General features: G+C 40.6%; 2 protein-coding genes across 3 annotated transcripts; one reads left to right on the top strand and one right to left on the bottom strand.

The window, feature by feature from the left end:
• cdc42ep5 (CDC42 effector protein (Rho GTPase binding) 5) lies at positions 1–2,875 on the bottom strand. The gene is made up of 2 exons (XM_034128057.1): positions 2,704–2,875; positions 1–1,870 (listed from the first exon to the last, which is right to left on the bottom strand). The coding sequence occupies exon 2, from the start codon at positions 1,866–1,868 to the stop codon at positions 969–971; it is 900 nt and encodes a 299-aa protein (XP_033983948.1). The 5' UTR covers positions 1,869–1,870; positions 2,704–2,875; the 3' UTR covers positions 1–968.
• A 2,741-nt stretch (positions 2,876–5,616) lies between these two features.
• Positions 5,617–16,212, top strand: leng8 (leukocyte receptor cluster (LRC) member 8). 2 transcript variants are annotated; one of them, XM_034128065.1, is made up of 15 exons: positions 5,617–5,967; positions 6,682–6,736; positions 7,275–7,514; positions 7,648–7,725; positions 7,923–8,379; positions 8,747–8,918; positions 9,000–9,170; positions 9,417–9,665; positions 9,757–9,915; positions 10,274–10,568; positions 11,049–11,150; positions 11,264–11,332; positions 11,425–11,554; positions 11,808–12,015; positions 12,107–16,212. In XM_034128065.1, exons 1-15 carry the CDS (start codon positions 5,927–5,929, stop codon positions 12,267–12,269), a joined length of 2,589 nt encoding a protein of 862 aa, XP_033983956.1. In that variant the 5' UTR covers positions 5,617–5,926; the 3' UTR covers positions 12,270–16,212. The 2 variants fall into 2 exon arrangements, with proteins under 2 accessions (XP_033983956.1, XP_033983955.1); XM_034128064.1 differs by having other exon boundaries at positions 5,618–5,967; positions 6,682–6,817.
• Positions 16,213–17,778: the final 1,566 nt, after the last annotated feature.

Genomic DNA, 17,778 nt, shown 5'->3' on the forward strand with positions numbered 1-17,778 from the left:
AATATTTCAAAAATCCCAATAATTGTTTTATTGTTTTCACTGTCGTGTTTTAAACCACAATATAACAAACGTGTTCAAACCAGCATTTCAACAGATGAGGATAATGGTCTCTCCCTTTTACAGCAATATGAAATAAAATACATTTAAAAAATACAAGCATTATACAAGCAAAAAACATTTACAAAAATACATCGCTGGTCCTAATTTACAATGACCTATAAATCCCATGATTGTCTTAGCATTATACTAAAGTCCAGCCCCACAGCCCAAAGAAAAACTTTGGTAACTTGAAAACATGCTTAATAATTGCACAATTAAAATGTTTTTTTAACAGACCTGAACCAGAGAAACACGCTGTCAGGTTAGGAATGTGACAAATTCACAGTAAATAAACACAGGATACATTTATTTTCTGACAATGTCTCTGGAAGCCATTTGTAAAGCTTGACAAATGCATTAAACATAAAGAAAAGACACGGAGATTGTAATAAACATGCAGTATGAGAAATAATTATTAAGACATTGATATAGCACATGATAAAATAATGTAAGAATACAGCTCTTTAAGGCACTGTAACGTAAAGCTCAAACACCTGCTGTGTGTGCTTCGGATGGCGAAAATAAAGAAAACATGGAAATTACCGCAAGCATCATTACTTAGTATGTGTCAGCAAAGTTTTCCAGGTCATTGAAATAAATCAAAGTGCTACAAACCTTCCACTGCAATAACCTCAAAAACAACATGAATGTTCTGATCAAATGACTAGTAAATCTGTTACCTTCACAGATAAAACATAAAATGTCTCTTCCAGTTGAGCAACATCGTCAAACTAAATCTTTTTTTTTTTAAATCCAGTTTGCATTCTGTTTAAGCCTCCCGTTAAAATGATGCTGAAAGAAGAAAATACAGTTTACTTGATTTACATGACAGCAAAGATCTGTTTTTACGGGGAAACTGTACCTATCCCCTATAGACCGATTTCATCATCAAACTCATCTTCAAATGTGTAGCCTCGTCCCTCCTCTTCCTCCTCCTCTGTATCAGTCTCTGAGTGGCCGCTGTCAACCCTCCTCCTGTCCAATGAGGTGACTCCTTCGTACTCTGAGCTATGTGACGAAGCCGGACTAGGTGGCAAATCTACTTTGTGATTGGTGACCTCGGTTTCACCTCCACCTACTACACTCTCACCCCTCGTTGGACTACGAACCACCAGCTGCTCCTCATCCTGGAAGTCAAACCCTTGACCCTCTTCCTCTTCAGATGCCTGGCGAATTATCTCCTCTCGTTTGTCACTGAATCGCACTTTTGGTCGTAACCCCTTGGGCTTGAACCCGTTCCCATCTGCTATCCTGCTGTCTCCCCCTTGGTTTCCATCCAACCCCACCAAGTTCTTCCCATTCAGTTCGTTCTGCATGTTTACAGACTTCTCCATAACCCCTTTTCCCTGCTGTGCTTCCACCAGGGATGTGCCACTTTTGGGGTTGAACACATCTTCCTCATTGGAGTCAAACCCCAAACCGTCCATTATCCCGAGTACATCCCCCAGCATAGACGGGCCTAGATCCAGATCCATGTCGAAGGAAGACACTGACTCAGAGTGCTTGAGCTCGTAGTCCTGTGGGCTTCCTGGAGCGTCAGTATGGAGCTCACTGTGGTTGACTTCCACCTGAGAATCACCAGCTGGCGTCATCCCTGAACCCTCCGGGTCAGGACTGGCCGAGCTCGGGCCAAGAGTGGACAGGAAGGAGGTGTCCCCAAAGGCATCGCCTCCTCTGCCAATGTGCATGGTGTGGCGAAAGTCCCCCAGTGGGGCTGAGATCATGGTGGGGTCCAGGCGAGGTGCCCGGGTTGATTTGTGCAGCGGCATGACTGTAGACAGATTGAGGTAAGAGATGAATATGGGGGCTAAATAGGGCGAAGATTCTTATTTACAATGAGCAATAACCCATCAATGAGATAACATAGTGTAATACAGACATTTTGCAGGATAAACTGAAATACTGAAGCCCCAGTCCTGCCTCATGATAAGACAGGGCAGCGTCAACACTTAGCCATGTTGTGCAACATTGCGGGACACCAATGAGCTTTTTGGCACTGGAGCGGCTGTGAAGGCCATGCTGAGACTTGTACTTGAAACATACTCATGCAACGCTAGCACATACTTTTCTCTCCCCTCAGGGGTGTATGCGGATGAAAACAAGACTGTAACTTTCTCTACAAAAAAAAAGAATATATGACACCAAATCTATTTAGCTGTTCTGCTTTGGTGGGCATTTAATATAGATCTCAGCATTAAAAAAAGTAACATTCCAAGTTAATAATAATTACAGAATGTAAAGCCAATATTACCTCATACATATGACAAGTTTTTCAGGCTAGCTCACCTTAATGACAATATATCAATCATACATTAAAAAAGAAACTGAAAATTAGAAGACCTTATTTTGAGTGTATGTGAGAGTTAGTTTTGGGAGGGGAGGGGGCTTGCTTACAGGCCTACCCCTACTACCAGAACTTTCCATTAATAGTTAAAGTAAATTGTGTATTGAATTGGTTAAATACAGCTATAATTTATAACCTAAAAGTAGAGCACTCGAGGGTTACATACTTATTGACAAAGCAGTGACCGCTTGGATCAATGTAAAACTGATCAATAGACTTGAGTGAGCGGCAGCGACTCTTTAAAAGTGTGTAAAACTTACTTTAAAGGGAATACTCTGGTCTTTGGTTGGCTCGCTCTTCAGTATCCAACTTTTTCATCTGGCTTTTTGACTTTAGCTTCCCTCTCGACTTTTCCCTCGCTCTTTTTCTCGCCGTCGTTTGTCGGTGAGAGTTTTCTTTTTTTCCTTCCAAAGGGATGGGCATGGGCTGAGGAAGTGACGCGACGGTTATTGGGGAGAGCTGGATTAAAATATCTGTGTCGACTTTAGAAGACGCTGTTACACTCAAACGAGACCAACAGCCTCTCTCAACACACTGCGAGACAGAGTAGATATTCAATGTAACGTTATAGCTGTGAGCCACGTGTTTATTAATCAAGCAACAACATGTTAACTGGAGGAACATGTGTATCGAAATGTAACTAAACTGTAGCCTACTAACCTCAACTAGTCTTTTTCAATTAACACGTGAAATTATGAAAGAGCTTAATATTTCATTAGCCTATTTTTTTCTATTTAGAAAAATAACCAAAACGATTACAAGCATTGTGATTATTATCTGGCTATATTATATAGCCTATAGGTTTGAAAATCAGGTTGGAATTGGATTGACACACAATGCTAAACTGTTACCCTGAATATATTTAGTTTATGTTGATCTATAGAGGAAACCATAAAGTTGATCCCAATACTGCCACTAATAACAAATTATTTTCTAAAAGAGTTAAATTATTTGGGATTCACTTTTGAAAAAAACATTTAAAGCCTGGTAGCATAGGCTACATTTGTATCAAAAATGTGTACACATTGCAACTCTGATCAATGACACATTTAAAATATAGAATATATTGTATTTAAATATATAAACTAAACACAACCCAAATTAATTGTCTCAGCGTTGTCTCTTCTCCTGTATTTGGTGCTTTACACAGATATGCTGATTACACAGATATGTCCAGGAAACATCCATGGAAATTATAGAAATAAAATGTTGAAAATGAATGCTGGAATCAGACTAAAATATGTGAATGAATGTAAACTCCCTAATATTTAAAAAAATAAATGCTTACATTCCTAGAAGAATATCTTAAAATATTAAATGTAAAAAATAGGTTTTCACGTTCATGCTACACAAGTACACATTTAGATTCACCAAATAATTACAGAAGGGTTTGACTTATATACATACATATACTTATAATAGACTGAAGTCTTGAAGGAATGCAGTTGGTGAAGTTAACCCTGCTGTATTGCACCACTTAGCTGTCAACAACATCGTTTTGTAAACTTTTGCATAATTAACTCAAATTATTTAACCCCCACAATCATTCACTCTCAAAACCAATTAGTAAGGAATCCTTTTTAAAACAGAAAACTAGAGAGAGCCTGGATTTGGATGAACAACATAAGTGGAGTAGAGATGCTATTTCAGAGTTCAGCTTCCTCTCATGGGTTAAAGAAACAGAAGCATTACCAAACCCCAGGTATTAAAACAATGGTGGAGGGTAGTGAGTCATTGTTCCTGAGATCGTGTCACAGATGCTCGACATTTTTGTGTGATGATGTAGCTGAACAGCACAACAATGAGAACACGTTATTCATTTAACAGACACATTATATCATGCACTGTGAGAAATTGTCTAGAAATGTTTACCAATTACTGTTTCATTTACTTGGAAGCTTTGCATTCTGACGCCAGGCCACAAATACAACAAATACAAAAAATGTATGTTGATTTTTTTCAACATCATGGAATTTATTGTACAGTGTATCAGTATTAAAATGCAATACAACTCAAAAGTGCTAAATAAAACGTTATAAATCATAGAAATTCGTTGAATGAGTGTTTTGTTTTGGTACTGAAATGGATTGTATCTCTATGAAGACATTGTGAGCCCTGTAGTTTGTGGCTGCACTGCACATGAACCCTCAAACAGTTGCAGAGAGACCTCCAAAAACCATGAATGATTTGAGGGATAAGGAGTGGGAGAGAATTTGTGACAGGATATGACTCCCCTCTTTGTAATACAGTCGTAGAACACACACATACAACACACACACAAACACGTCCTGCAGCTGTGTGCTTCACAGGAAGATAAAGTCCCTGATGAGTGAGAATGCCTAAAATCTATGAATTTGAATAACACAAGGTAAAAACATAGATTATGTCTCTGTGACTGGGTAAAATTAAACCATCCTCACAAATATGGACAATCATAGTGATTTATGTTTTTAGATAGATAGATAGATAGATAGATAGATAGATAGATAGATAGATAGATAGATAGATAGATAGATAGATAGATACTAGATAGATACTAGATAGATAGATAGATAGATAGATAGATAGATAGATAGATAGATAGATAGAAAGGAATATGGAGGTATCTGCATCTGAATATTTAAAAAAAAACGTATGTTTTAACCTTATATAATTAAAGTATGTAGCTGTATATAGAGTTGTTAAATGGGCCTTACTTTTTCCAGCTTACTCTTTAGTGATGCTTATACATCAATGATCATTAAGCATTTAAGGATATAATATAGATTAGTGGTTATATATGAAATGGTCCAATTATATTTATATGCAAATACAATAATTAAAATAATATGTTTATCATAATACTTTTAGTACTTCAGATTTTGAATGCAGGAGTTATATTTCTACACTGCAGCATTTCTACTTGTACTAAAGTAAAATATCTGAATACTTCTTCCACATCTGCTAATTTATGACTAGAATAAAGTGCATTTCCTTAACGCTTCCAATTTAGGCAAAGTGAATAATTTTAGGGAGTTATTTCCTGTGTTGTGCCTGTCAGGCATTGACATCCAATCCCATGCTAAGGATTGAAATGTGATTGGTGGAGCCTGTAGGGGAGGTTGAGTAACAAGAGAGGAGGCTTTTCCTGAGAGAATTTACTCTGGGCACAAAAACACCTTACCGAACACCGTCAGTTGACTTATCTGCCATTTTGTATCTCTACAGCTTGTCAGACGAAGTTGGTCATCGACGAATAAGGAAGCAAATATGCGTTTATCCACTACATATGTTTGTTTGCGCCGTTAAATAAACCAAATTACAGTTTGACTTGTTAGGATATCTTGACATTAGACGCAGTCGGCTGACTGCTGTTCTTGTATCGTCGTGTCATCTTGTTTACGTTTTGCCTTAGCAGGAAAGCTAACGGCGTTAGCCACTTAGCTTAGCTAGTGACCAACGGTCCAAGCGTTAGCTTTCCAAAGCTAACTAGAGACTGCTGAAATGGCGGCCAACACGAAACAAACAACCCCTACAACAAACTGGTAGGTCGCCCTTTCTAGCAATAGGAAACTCACAACAAATGCCTGATTACATAAATATAATGTAGTTTAAATCTATAAGGCTAATACATGGTATGATATGGTAGACATAGCCTTCTATAATCTCACTATACTCTAAAATAACCTTTGCTCATCTGAGGGTGTTGACTAAAGATAGCATACCTAGCTACAACAGGCCATTGGTTTTGTTTACCGAAAGCTAACCAGTTTGCTTCTTAATGTGGACATTTTTATTGTTCAGACTGTACTTAATTATTATTTCGTTATGGACGATATGGTTTGGCGTAGCAATCTTTAATGTCAACATATTATCTTAGCGCTTCATGTTTGAACAGTAATGGCTTCCCGTTCACAGGCTAACAGTAACATGGAGAGCTGTTGGTAGGGTGATTAGCTAATGGTTAACAGTAGATGCAATAGAACGTTCCGTCAACTGCTAAGTGGGTCACAGTGAAAGTAACAGTTTGAACCTACAGTTGTTAACTGTTAGCTGTCGTACAAGCTACGCCTGTATAACGCAAGACCGAACGCGATACACCAAACCTGTTCAGTTAACACGTTGTACATTTGTTTTAATATCATGTTAGTTGTGTTATTAGATTATCACTGTTGTGATACCTAACCTCAATACTTGTAAACTGATCATATCAAAACGTTTGTATTCCTTCAACACAATTGTTCTTCTGTTGATGGCAGGTCCTTTGGTGGTGCTGGAGATGGCCAGGTTCACGAAAACCCAGAATGGGAGAAGGCAAGACAAGCACTAGCGTCCATTAACAAGAGTCAGAGCGCTGCTAAGAATGCACAAGCCAACCGGACAGCCACAGCAGAGGTGTGCTTTTAGCTCTGTGTCTCTATCTGTTATTTGAGTTGGCATTGTAATGCATGTTAGTTGATCTGCTGACAACCCGAGATCTACAAATATAAATATGGACACAAAACATCTAAATATCAAAAAAGAAAATAAGGTCCAGCACCATTTTGCCTGCTCATTTGCAGTGACTGCATTTGCATGTCCTGACTACATTAAACCATCATCCTGCATTTTTGGGCGTGCAAGTTTGTCCAGTAATCGTTGCGTCTCATATTCAGGAATCGTTGATAGTGTGGTTTACATCCAGGCATATATCTTGGAACCAAAAGTTAATTTGATGCAGTTGTAACACACTACAAACTTAATGTTACATAATAATCAGTATGAGTCATTTTTGGTATGTGATTTAAACGGATCCTTGATTTTTGTACTGGATTAAAATGACAATTCTATTTATGTATGTGTGTAATTTCAGGCCGGTCAGTTTCAGCCAGCAGTGACTGACTCAGCTGCCGTTCAGACACCGCAGCAGCCACCACCACCTCAGCAGCCACCACCACCTCAGCAGCAGCAACAGCAGCAGCAACAGCAGCAGCAACAACAGCAGCAGCAGCAGCAGCAGCAGCAGCAGCAGTACTATCCATGGTACCAGCAAACTCAGCAGCATTATCCTGGGTACACATACCCCTATAATTACTACTACCCCGTGGCTCCAGTAAGTACAGATCATGATTTGTTTCCTATCAATATTTTACAATAATAATATTTAATACAAATTCATTTACTGCATTAAACAATGTTTGCTACAAGGCTCATATCTCCTAAAATGGGGTTCTCTGTATTTTTAGTATGGAGCTGCATATCCACCAAATCAGTATGGTACACCCCCAGGGCCTTACCCAGGAGCTCCCACCCCTAATGGACAGGTATTGGAATTAGAAGTTCTTCACAGATCCCCTAATAACGTCACATGTATTATTATGGCCCTTATTTGGTAATAACAGTTTGAACATTTGGTGAAATTGACTTTGGGTGTAAGGCCCCAATCTTTTTTGTAGCTTCTACTACATTCTTATTCTTCAAATAGTTGCTGAAATAGCTTTTTCTGTTTTTCTTTTCAAAGCCTCCTCCAGTGCCTGGAATGGAAGACCAGTCCCCCGGCTACCCAGCTCAACCTCCTCCCCCTTCCACTACCCAACCCCCCCAGAGCCCTACCACCTCCGACAAACCACCTCTTCCTCCCCCCCCATCTATACCTCCACAATCCAACTCCCAGTACCCCCCTCCTCCATCACAAAATGCTTATGGTGGCAATAACTCCATGCAATACCCACCTGGTGACTCCAACCAAATGCAAGCTTATAATCATTCCCAGGGTAGGCCCAACTATGGACAGGGTTTTCAGGCCCAGAACTCCTATCAGCCCCCGCAGAATAACAAGCAGCAGCAGCAGCAACAACAACAACAACAACAACAACAACAACAGCAGCCAGGCCAGTATGCACCAGGGCTTGGCAGAGGTGAGGCCAACAAAAACAAAAACCAAAATCAAGGACAGCAGCTGTGGCACCGCATGAAACGTAAGATTTGCTCATCTGCATTACTTAACTGTTATTCTCTGATGCAGTTTACACATATATTGCTGTAATTACAGGCTTTTTTCAATTATAACTGAAAAATATCTTTGACAATACGGAAATACAATTCAAAGGTGTTTAGTATTAGATGGGCTGTAAAGTTTAAAGGTGAATCTGGGACCTATTGTGTAGTTCTACATTCCGAATCCAAACATCCAGACTTTTTATACTATATAAACAAAGTTTAATTATTCTGTATCTCAGTTCAGGTTCCACAATTTCCCCAGTGGTTATTTAGTTAGTTAAAGATGTTTGTCCAGACACACCATGACACTTCTAACTAATTTCCCGTTTCTGTTGTTTCTCACAGAGGCACCTGGTGCAGCTGCTATGAAGTTCAATATTCACAAGAGGCCTTATCAGGTTCAGTGTTCTCCAATTTCCAATCAGACTTTCCCTCCAGACGAGCAGCCCTCAGGATTAAATCCTACTCCTTCCTCCCTGGCTTCTGCCAGTTCCCCACCTGACGGTGCTCAGATGCGGTACGAACTGGTCTGTCTCAATAGATTAAAAAAGACTGAATCAGTTTAGAATATGTTGACTCAAGATGTTTTTCTCTCCAGACCCCAGGACTGGCCCCAAGCCATGAAGGAATATGTGCAGCGCTGCTTTACAGCCTGTGAGTCAGAGGAAGACAAAGATCGTACAGAGAAGGTGTTGAAGGAGGTTCTGCAGGATCGGCTGAAGGACGGCTCTGCTTACACCATCGACTGGACCCATGAGCCATTGCCAGAGTGAGTTTAGTAGTGGATTTATGTTTGACCGGATTATTTATTTTATATATCTCAGCTTCAAAATGTACTTGACATTAGTTTTCCAGATAAAATCAGACATAAAACGTAACTGTATTTTGATTTGGTTTCAGTTAAGTTGAAATTTGGCTTTATATTAAATTAGTTCCCCTGCAATGGTTTGATGCATTTCTTTGTTCTGAATACTTTTGAACTGACTTTGGGTCTTTGTTTTTGTTCTTATTGCAGACTAAAGGCCAAGCCCTCTCGTTGGGAGGCTCTTGCATCCCAGAGGACAGCTGATGGCTCAGTTAGCCGTGGCGGAAGTACACTGGCTGCATCTCCAAGAGGCAGGGGTGGTGCACACCGATTGGGCCACTACAGGAATATCTTTTCTCAGAGGAGTCCATCTTCTAGTTCCTCTCATTCGTCCTCTCGCTCCCCATCCCCCTCCCATGACCGACACAGGGACCGCAGCACCCAAAGGCACAGACGCAGGTAAGACAACATTTCCCCCGTGATCATCTTTGGCTATTGTAGGCCTGTGTATTTCTTCATTTTGAATCTTGTGTCTCCGTCCTCCTCCCAGTGACTCTGGCTCGCAATCAGACAGCAGCATCTCCAGTGACCTCCGACCCCAGTTGTCACGACGAAGAGGTGGACGTGGTCGAGGTAATGACAGGGAAAGGGGACGTGGAGGAGGGGAGAGAGGACGTGGAAGAGGAGGAAAAGCAAATAGAGGACGCCGGTATGTAAATAAATATATAATTACAAAAATGGATCATTTAACAATCGATCAAAGTTTACTCGTGGAGCCCAATATCACAATGTACATTTGTCTCAGGGGGCTTCACAGATTATACAGAATATGATTCGACACCCTCTGTCCTTAGACCCTTTGTCCTTAGACCCTTTGTCCTTAGACCCTCTGTCCTTAGACCCTTTGTCCTTAGACCCTCTCATCAGACAAGGACAAACTCCCAATGAAATCCCACAGTTAATGGGGGAAAAGGCTCTTCCTATTCTCATTGGTCACTGTCCTCAAAGAGGGCGTAGGACTTCCTGACTCCATAGCAGAGGACATAATCTCCAAATTACTTTTCTAGAAATATGGAAGACTCCAATGCAGCGGTTGGAAAGAAGAGGAAAGGGGGCAACGCCGGTGTGGATTTCCATGACCCACTGCGAGAAGCCAAGAAGCAGAGCCGAGCAGCCCGCTTCCACAAGCAGCTGCGCTCAGAGCCTCTGGTTCTTTCCATCAACTCTTTCGACCAACCGGATGGAACCCAGGAGAGCCTCAGCTGGGATGACGTCCCCATTGTGGGGACATGCCAGGACGTCACCAAGCCCTACCTGAGGCTCACCTGTGCCCCCGACCCCTCTACTGTGCGCCCTGTGCATGTAAGTGAAACTCTTGTGGGAGTCGTTTTTATGTATTCCTGTGTCAGTTATACAGTCCTCGGATGATGTTTGGCATGTCTGAGATCTGTCTCTCTTGACAGTTGTCTGAGGATACTGCTAAATGGGTTGAACGTTTTTCAGAATACTTTTTACCATTGACAGGGTGTCCGCGGGGTCTTAAAAAGGTATTAAAAGTTGATAAATCAAATTAGCGAAAATGAAGGCTATTAAAAAATATTAAACGGCATTTTCCAAGGTATTACATTTTGTAGCTTGTTTTCAATAAGTATATAAATTGTCCAAAGAGGTTGTATTACATTTGACTTCCTGCATATACCCTGCTTTACAATGCATAAAAAAGGGTGAAGATCTAGATGACATGATGAAGCTTTTATATTATATAGTATATTTATGTCTCCATCTACACCACCAAAGATCACGATCCACGCCTTACCTGTTTCTGAACTTGTTTGTATCCAGGTCCTGAGGAGATCTCTGCTGGCTGTGAAACTCCACTGGAAAACCCACCAGGAGTACACGTATGCCTGTGAACAGATGAAGTCCATACGACAGGACCTCACGGTCAGTTTGCAGCAAGTCTTTCATTTCTACCCGTCTTAGTATTTTTACAATGTTAACCTCCGTCTGTGTTTTTTATCATGGTTATCTAAATGAGTTTTTATTTTCCCCAACAGGTCCAAGGAGTTCGTACTGAATTCACAGTGGAAGTGTACGAGTGTCATGCACGCATTGCTCTGGAAAAGGTCAGTCCGTTTTATTTTCTATACGTTTTGCGGTAGTTAAAAATTGATAACAGTATATTTTATAATAATGACCGAATGTTAATTGTCTCCAGGGAGACCATGAAGAGTTCAACCAGTGCCAGACCCAGCTGAAGGCCCTGTATAAGGACAACCCGTCGGAGAACATTGGAGAGTTTACAGCATATAGATTGCTGTATTACATCTTCACCAAAAACTCTGGAGGTACGCTCACACTGATGGCGTTAAATCAGAATATGGCAATATCCCAAATGATATGACATTTAGCCAACAGTAGTGAAATAATATTGTTCCAAGGCCATGTGTACAGCCAAGCGTGAATATTTTCAGTAAAAGGTCATAAACATTTTGTGTATGTAAAGATGTAATGTCAGTGTTCACATGTTATAAACAGCATACATACATTCTTATCTCTTCCCTTCATATTTAAACGTTGGCCAATCATTGCCCCCTCCAGATCTGACCACTGAGTTGGTGTACCTGACCCCTGCCCTGCGGGCAGATGTGTGTGTGGCTCATGCTCTTGCACTCCGCGCTGCCTGGGCATTAGGAAACTATCACCGTTTCTTTAAGCTGTACAAAGAAGCCCCGCGCATGGCTTCATACCTCATTGACAAGTTTGTTGAGAGGGAGAGAATGATTGCACTTCGGGCTATGGTAAAAACGTAAGTGAAGGTCCAGAAAGATTTATTTTCACATTTTAGTTCTCCATAAATTATGAGTTCCTGATTTCTCTGTTTTCTCTGTTTTCCGCAGGTTCAGGCCCGACTTGCTCGTGGAGTATGTGCACTCCAATCTGGGCTTCTCTTGTTTAGACTCCTGTGTGACCTTTCTCACTGCGCATGGTGTCACTTTCTACCCCGGTGACCCTGAAAAGATAGACTGCAAAACCAGCTCAGCCGCTTTGGCTGCCTCCTGAGGAGGTGGGGTGGGGGGGGAACACCATAAAGGGAGAAGTTAAGGGACCATAATGGAGCTTCACATATACAATGCACTGCACTTGAGACACATCAGCCTTTTCAGATAGGGTTGGCAAACTACAGAAGACCCACATAGAAAGATTCATGAAAACTCTTAGATTCAGATTACAGATGTCGTTGGATAGGAACTGCTTTATAATGCCAGACGAGTGAGGAGTTTAGATCTGGGGTACACGTGTAGTGTCAGCAATGGGAGTCAAAAGTCAATAGAACAAATCAGAGAGGCCCCCCCCCTCCCCCCCCATGATTCCTGTTCCCTAGCGACCCTCAGATGTCAAAGCTAACAGTGTTCTGTTATGTGTTTTCCTTCCTCAAGTCAACAGCTTCAACACCTGAAGATTCAAGCCTTGTAAACCAAAAGGGAAATACAAACAGCTGCCAGTCCTTCATCCAGCTCTCTCCTGTTTGCATAGAAGTCCACAGATTCAGATCACCCTTACACATTCCTCCTAAAGACTGTGATAAAACGCGTGAGAGAAGGCGCCGGCCGTGTGTCTGAAGGAAGATGAGGTGGTTTGTATGTCCTGCACCGGGTTGCCCCAAAGGTATCAGATGGCCGCGCATCATCCTGTTCCTCATCCTGATCAAAAGGCCAGTGAGAGCAATGAACTTAAGTCTTAAGTCTTGTTCCTGATTTGAATTAAGTTCTATTAATTCAATGATCCCGGTCAAGAAATGGTTGGCCAGCTTTTGGGAGAAAGTCTGAACGTGATGAGCATTGACTTTGTGTATGATCAAGGAATCAGGCAAGTGTTCTTCATCAGGGTGGTATCCTCCTCCGTGCCCTCCAAGCTGAGCTCCATCTCCAGAATGAAAGCAGCCAGAGGCAGAGAGGGAGTCTGCCGCCATCCTCCTCCAGCGGACGTCCTGCCAGCACCTGGAATCCAGCAGACGCCGACCAACAGAAAAGTGATGAAGCCCCTCTGACCTCCATGTTGGCCTTCTTAACCTCACCAGCTGTTAATCAACAGAAAAGCTGCCATCTTTTAAATACAGCCAAAGGGGAATTCTGCGGGGTGAGCTTCAGCGAGAACCTGCTGCCTCTTCCAAAAACTACGAGCGGTTTGTATGATCTGTGTGCACGGCTGGTAAGCTAAAGGGACTCTCTGGGAGGAGGAGGAGGAAGAGGACGGCACGGCTGAGATGCTGCCTCACTTTTCGTCTGTGTTGAATTTCTTCCGTCCTTTGTCATGGCCCAGTAAAAGAATTATGGAGCAGCAAAGCAGATTTTTATAATAAGCAGTTTAATGTTAGATTAATTAAGTATGATACAATTTGACTAAACCCTAAAATGCCAGAATGGCACCAGTTAGATCCGACGTGTTTACTGCACATTAACCTTTGCTATCTGAAGGTCATATGGTTGAGTGTTGATAAAAGAGTTTCCATCTGATGTAGACAGTAATTTAATAAAGGACATGCGAGTTGAGTCAAGATGCTTTATGTCCATTTTCCCAGTTGACAAGTAATTAATAATTAAAAAGATGAATAAAAGACTATTTACCCTTTGGTACAGGACAGGACTTTCTTGAAGTATTTCTGATGTGATTGTGGTCCATTAGTCTTGAGGCTTGTGCTGTCCAGGACCTAAAATACTATTGGTGGGGGACACACTATTTTAGGTGATAATTGGTATTAAAAATGAGGTATTAGACAGTTCCAAATTGTTCAGTAAATGTACACCTATACCAACAACACATTAACTCCATGTTAATTTTGTTTGTTTTCTACCATATCCTATAATTTAAGGACTCATAGATAATGATAGTGTAAACATTTGAAGAAAAGAAACGGGTCGTTTTGATTTGAGTTTTGTTTATTTGAACAGTATTAATTGCTGCTGTAGAAATATTAAGCCATTTCAGACTGAGGGGTAACTAAGCAGAACTTGAGTGGATGCAGGCTTGCTGTACATGTTTATTTGTCAACAGAGTTTATTTTTGTAAATATTGTATGATATTGCTGTGATTTATATTAGTGCACTAGTGCATAGTGTCGTTTTTTCCCCCTCACACGGACGTGTGATTCTCTTTTATTTTCTTCTGGGTTTTGCAGAACTCTTCTTTGACCATATGGGAATATGTAAACTAAAATGCAGATAGATCTGGGTGACGTTGTCAGGATGTAGATGATAGAGGAGTCGATGATTTCCCCAGTACAGCCTGAAAACATTCATACAGGCATTGTGGCAATATTTGATGCTCAGTTTTGAGTGACATGACCAGTTCAAATGTCAAAATGGTCATATTTTATTCAGGCAAAACTCCTGTTGCCTCTATTGTATCACTCGCCTTTTTGTGGCAGTAAAGCTTGGCAGGTAGTTCCATGCAAAGCTGATATCTTCTCAGTGATGAACACAAAATGTTTAAGTCTTCAACCAATTTCCATCAGGTTGACAAAATGTTCTTGTAAACACTGGACCGTTATTTGTCAAACTTCACTGTTGACCATTTCAGCAAACAATTTGTAATGACAACAATCTCAACATGTTTTCTTTCTTTCCCCTTCATTTACCTGATCCCCTGTCCTCTTCACTGCCCCCCCACCCCACCCCCTAAACTCCCCCCCACACCACCAGCCCTCTCCTCCTTCAGCTCGCAGCACTGCTCACAGCAGGAGCTCATAAAGAGAGGATAGTGACGCCAGCCGGAGAGAGTGAGCATCCCAGTCTTGGTTTGACCCGCTCAAGTTGAAGCGTCACAGCTGATGAAATACATGGGAGCCTCATGATGAAATGTGGAAAATGTTGATGCTGCTGCTAATGTGATTTGCTGCTAACCCAAATATTGAAAATGTTTTTCTGTGCAACATGATACCTGTTAAGTTTTGAGAAAACTGCCTGAGGATTTACAAAGCCCCCTTTTTACTGTTTGTCCAGATACATTTTGAATATTTCGCCTACATGTGTTTGCTGGTAAATTAGTCATCATTTGGTGGTATTTTTCTTAAATTCCTATTTATTATTAATCGCAAATTATTTTGGATAATGTTTGCTCAGTTATAGATTTGCAGTCATTTTTAAATGCCTCAAAAGAAATGTGTCTGGACATTCCGAACATATCACTCATGAAATTCCCCGACAGTTAGTAACATTTCTCTTAGTATGCAGTCTTATTCAGGCAAAGCTTCATATGACAAGTGGCACGTCCTCCCAAAAAAAGACTTTGGATTCTTCTCATGTGAATGAGCTGAATGACAGTTGTTTGTTGCATTGGGTTTGTGTAAACTTAACATTTCTTTAAACATGGTTAATGTGTGCACCTCTCAGGATTTCAGCATTGATACAGTCCAGGATGTTTACTTTGTTTATTTTGCCTTTTTTAGTAGAAAATTCCACCCAGGAACTAACAATACACATTTTCATTTTGGATGTTTTGTTTGTTTTTCCTCCCAGTTGCCTGAGTCATGTTTTCAGTATTTTTTGCTCCCATGTTACTGTATACCTCCCATCAGTCTTTGTAACTCCTTCCTTGATATTTACTGGAAGAACTTCCCATGTCCCTCACCTCTGCTGTGTTCATCTCCGGCCATTCCCTCTGAACTAGTCTCTTCTCTGTTCTCACTTTCTCTTAACTCCTCTCCCTGCATGCTGTCCTCTCCTCTGCTACAGATCTCTAACCAGTATTTGTTCTCTTCTCATTCTTATCTGTTCCTTTTATGCTGGTTATGCTTGTGACCGTTTGCCATGAGCATTTAGTCACTCTCACTAGTAAGTATTGTATTGCGTCTGCAATGCTTTGATAGTTTATGTTGCGGCTCAACTAACAACTGAATCTGAAGGTTTCTCTGCCACGCCTCTCCATTTACAGATCCAACTTGAACTGCCATTTTGTAAATCTTGTGTATATATATATTTTAAATAAACTTCAAGAATAAATGACACCCAGTGTAATTGTTTTTTTAAACATGTAATGCATTCATTTAGATAAATGGATACAACAAAAACACAAGTTAAAACAGAGTTTGGCATGGACATTTTATTGTGAGTGACAGGCACCTGTGACACAAGCTGGATAATTGAAAAGAGTTTCCTTCACTTTCTTCCTTTACACAGCTTTGTTTGACATGTTCACTTCAGCAAACACATTTGAGCTGCAAGAAGATGTCAAAGTGAATTGAATGGAGTTGTTGGAAAATAAAGTTGGAGTTTTATGGTGAAAAAATATTTAGAAAGCTTAAATGACAGAAAAAAGGAGAGAGTAGAGCAGTAACTAAATGTTAAAGGTGGGGTAGGTAAGTTTGAGAAACCGGCTCGAGATACACTTTTTGTTATATTCCATGGAATGCTCTTAACATCCCGATAGCAATGAATATCTTAAGTGCTTTGACAAAAAATCCATACAAATATTTCATCTGTGGAAGCCGTAATACTGTAAAAAGCACGACCAATTATTTTAGCCGGCCCGGCTAAAATAACTGGATGGCCTACCTGCCTGTCAGCCTTCCATCTGTGCACAAACTTATCTCGTGCCCTCACTGGTCATGTGCGCGTTCGTGTTGTGTTGGAGGAGGGGCTCTATAAGGAAGTGGCAGATTTTCTCCGGTTGTGTATTTTAAATTCTAGCGATCTCGAGCCGGTTTCTCAAACGTACCTACCCCACCTTATACATGCAGATGGGCTAAAAACGAAAGAAAGAGAATTCAACAAATAGGAAAAGCAGGAAAAATAGTTTTAAAGCATAACTTTTTATACATATAGTGCCTCGAAGGATGAAAATAAATTAAACCAAGACATTTCTGTATTAACCTCCAATGAAAGCCTGATAAAAATTAAGCCCCGTATAATACCAAGGTCGGCAAAACACATCTTGTAGAGAGAAAAAAAGGGGGGGGGGGGAATGAAACAGAACCTGTCCAGCAAGAGACATTGTTTCAAAGCAAGAGAAAAATAAACTATAAAGAGCAATATGAAAGAGAAAGGATCTAAAGAAGGGCTGAAGCTCAGAATTATATAAATCAACGCAGCAGACAGAAAGCACTAAGTACGACAAGGAACTAAAGGAAAAAGCACAAGAAAGTAAAGCCAGACCTGCACAGTGCAGAGGAGAGAACAATAGTTATGCATGCAAGGAGAGAGAAAGTCATAAGCAAAGGTTTGAGTCACTCAGAGGAAAGTTAAAAAGCAGAGATAGAATAAGTATTATACTGATAAAACTAAATCTACTACTAATAAAGAACAGAGTAAAATCTGTTAATTTAGGTCAGAAAATAGATTAGATAGAAGGAGAAGTTTCATGAGCATATATATATATATAGGACAGAAGAAAAAAGAAAATAAGAGTAAGACTAGCAGAAATGTTACAAGGTAAAAAGCTTTATAATTGGAAAGTAGAAGCAGGAAACAAAGTGCAAGAAACAAAAGGAAAGAGGCTGCTTTAGGATTTGTGTTGTGACAATGATCAAGGATCAAGTCTTCTTTGGTATCAGAGCAGCAGAGAAGGACACAGT

This window comes from Trematomus bernacchii, unplaced genomic scaffold (genome assembly GCF_902827165.1).
Source record: "Trematomus bernacchii unplaced genomic scaffold, fTreBer1.1, whole genome shotgun sequence".
NCBI classification, from domain to species: domain Eukaryota; kingdom Metazoa; phylum Chordata; class Actinopteri; order Perciformes; family Nototheniidae; genus Trematomus; species Trematomus bernacchii.

Coding starts and splice junctions, on each gene's coding strand:
- cdc42ep5 (XM_034128057.1), bottom strand. CDS start 1,868: ATGCCGCTGCACAAATCAACCCGGGCACCTCGCCTGGACCCCACCATG.
- leng8 (XM_034128064.1), top strand. CDS start 5,927: ATGGCGGCCAACACGAAACAAACAACCCCTACAACAAACTG. Junction 7,515..7,647: donor ACTACTACCCCGTGGCTCCA/GTAAGTACAGAT, acceptor CTGTATTTTTAG/TATGGAGCTGCATATCCACC. Junction 8,380..8,746: donor GCTGTGGCACCGCATGAAAC/GTAAGATTTGCT, acceptor TGTTTCTCACAG/AGGCACCTGGTGCAGCTGCT.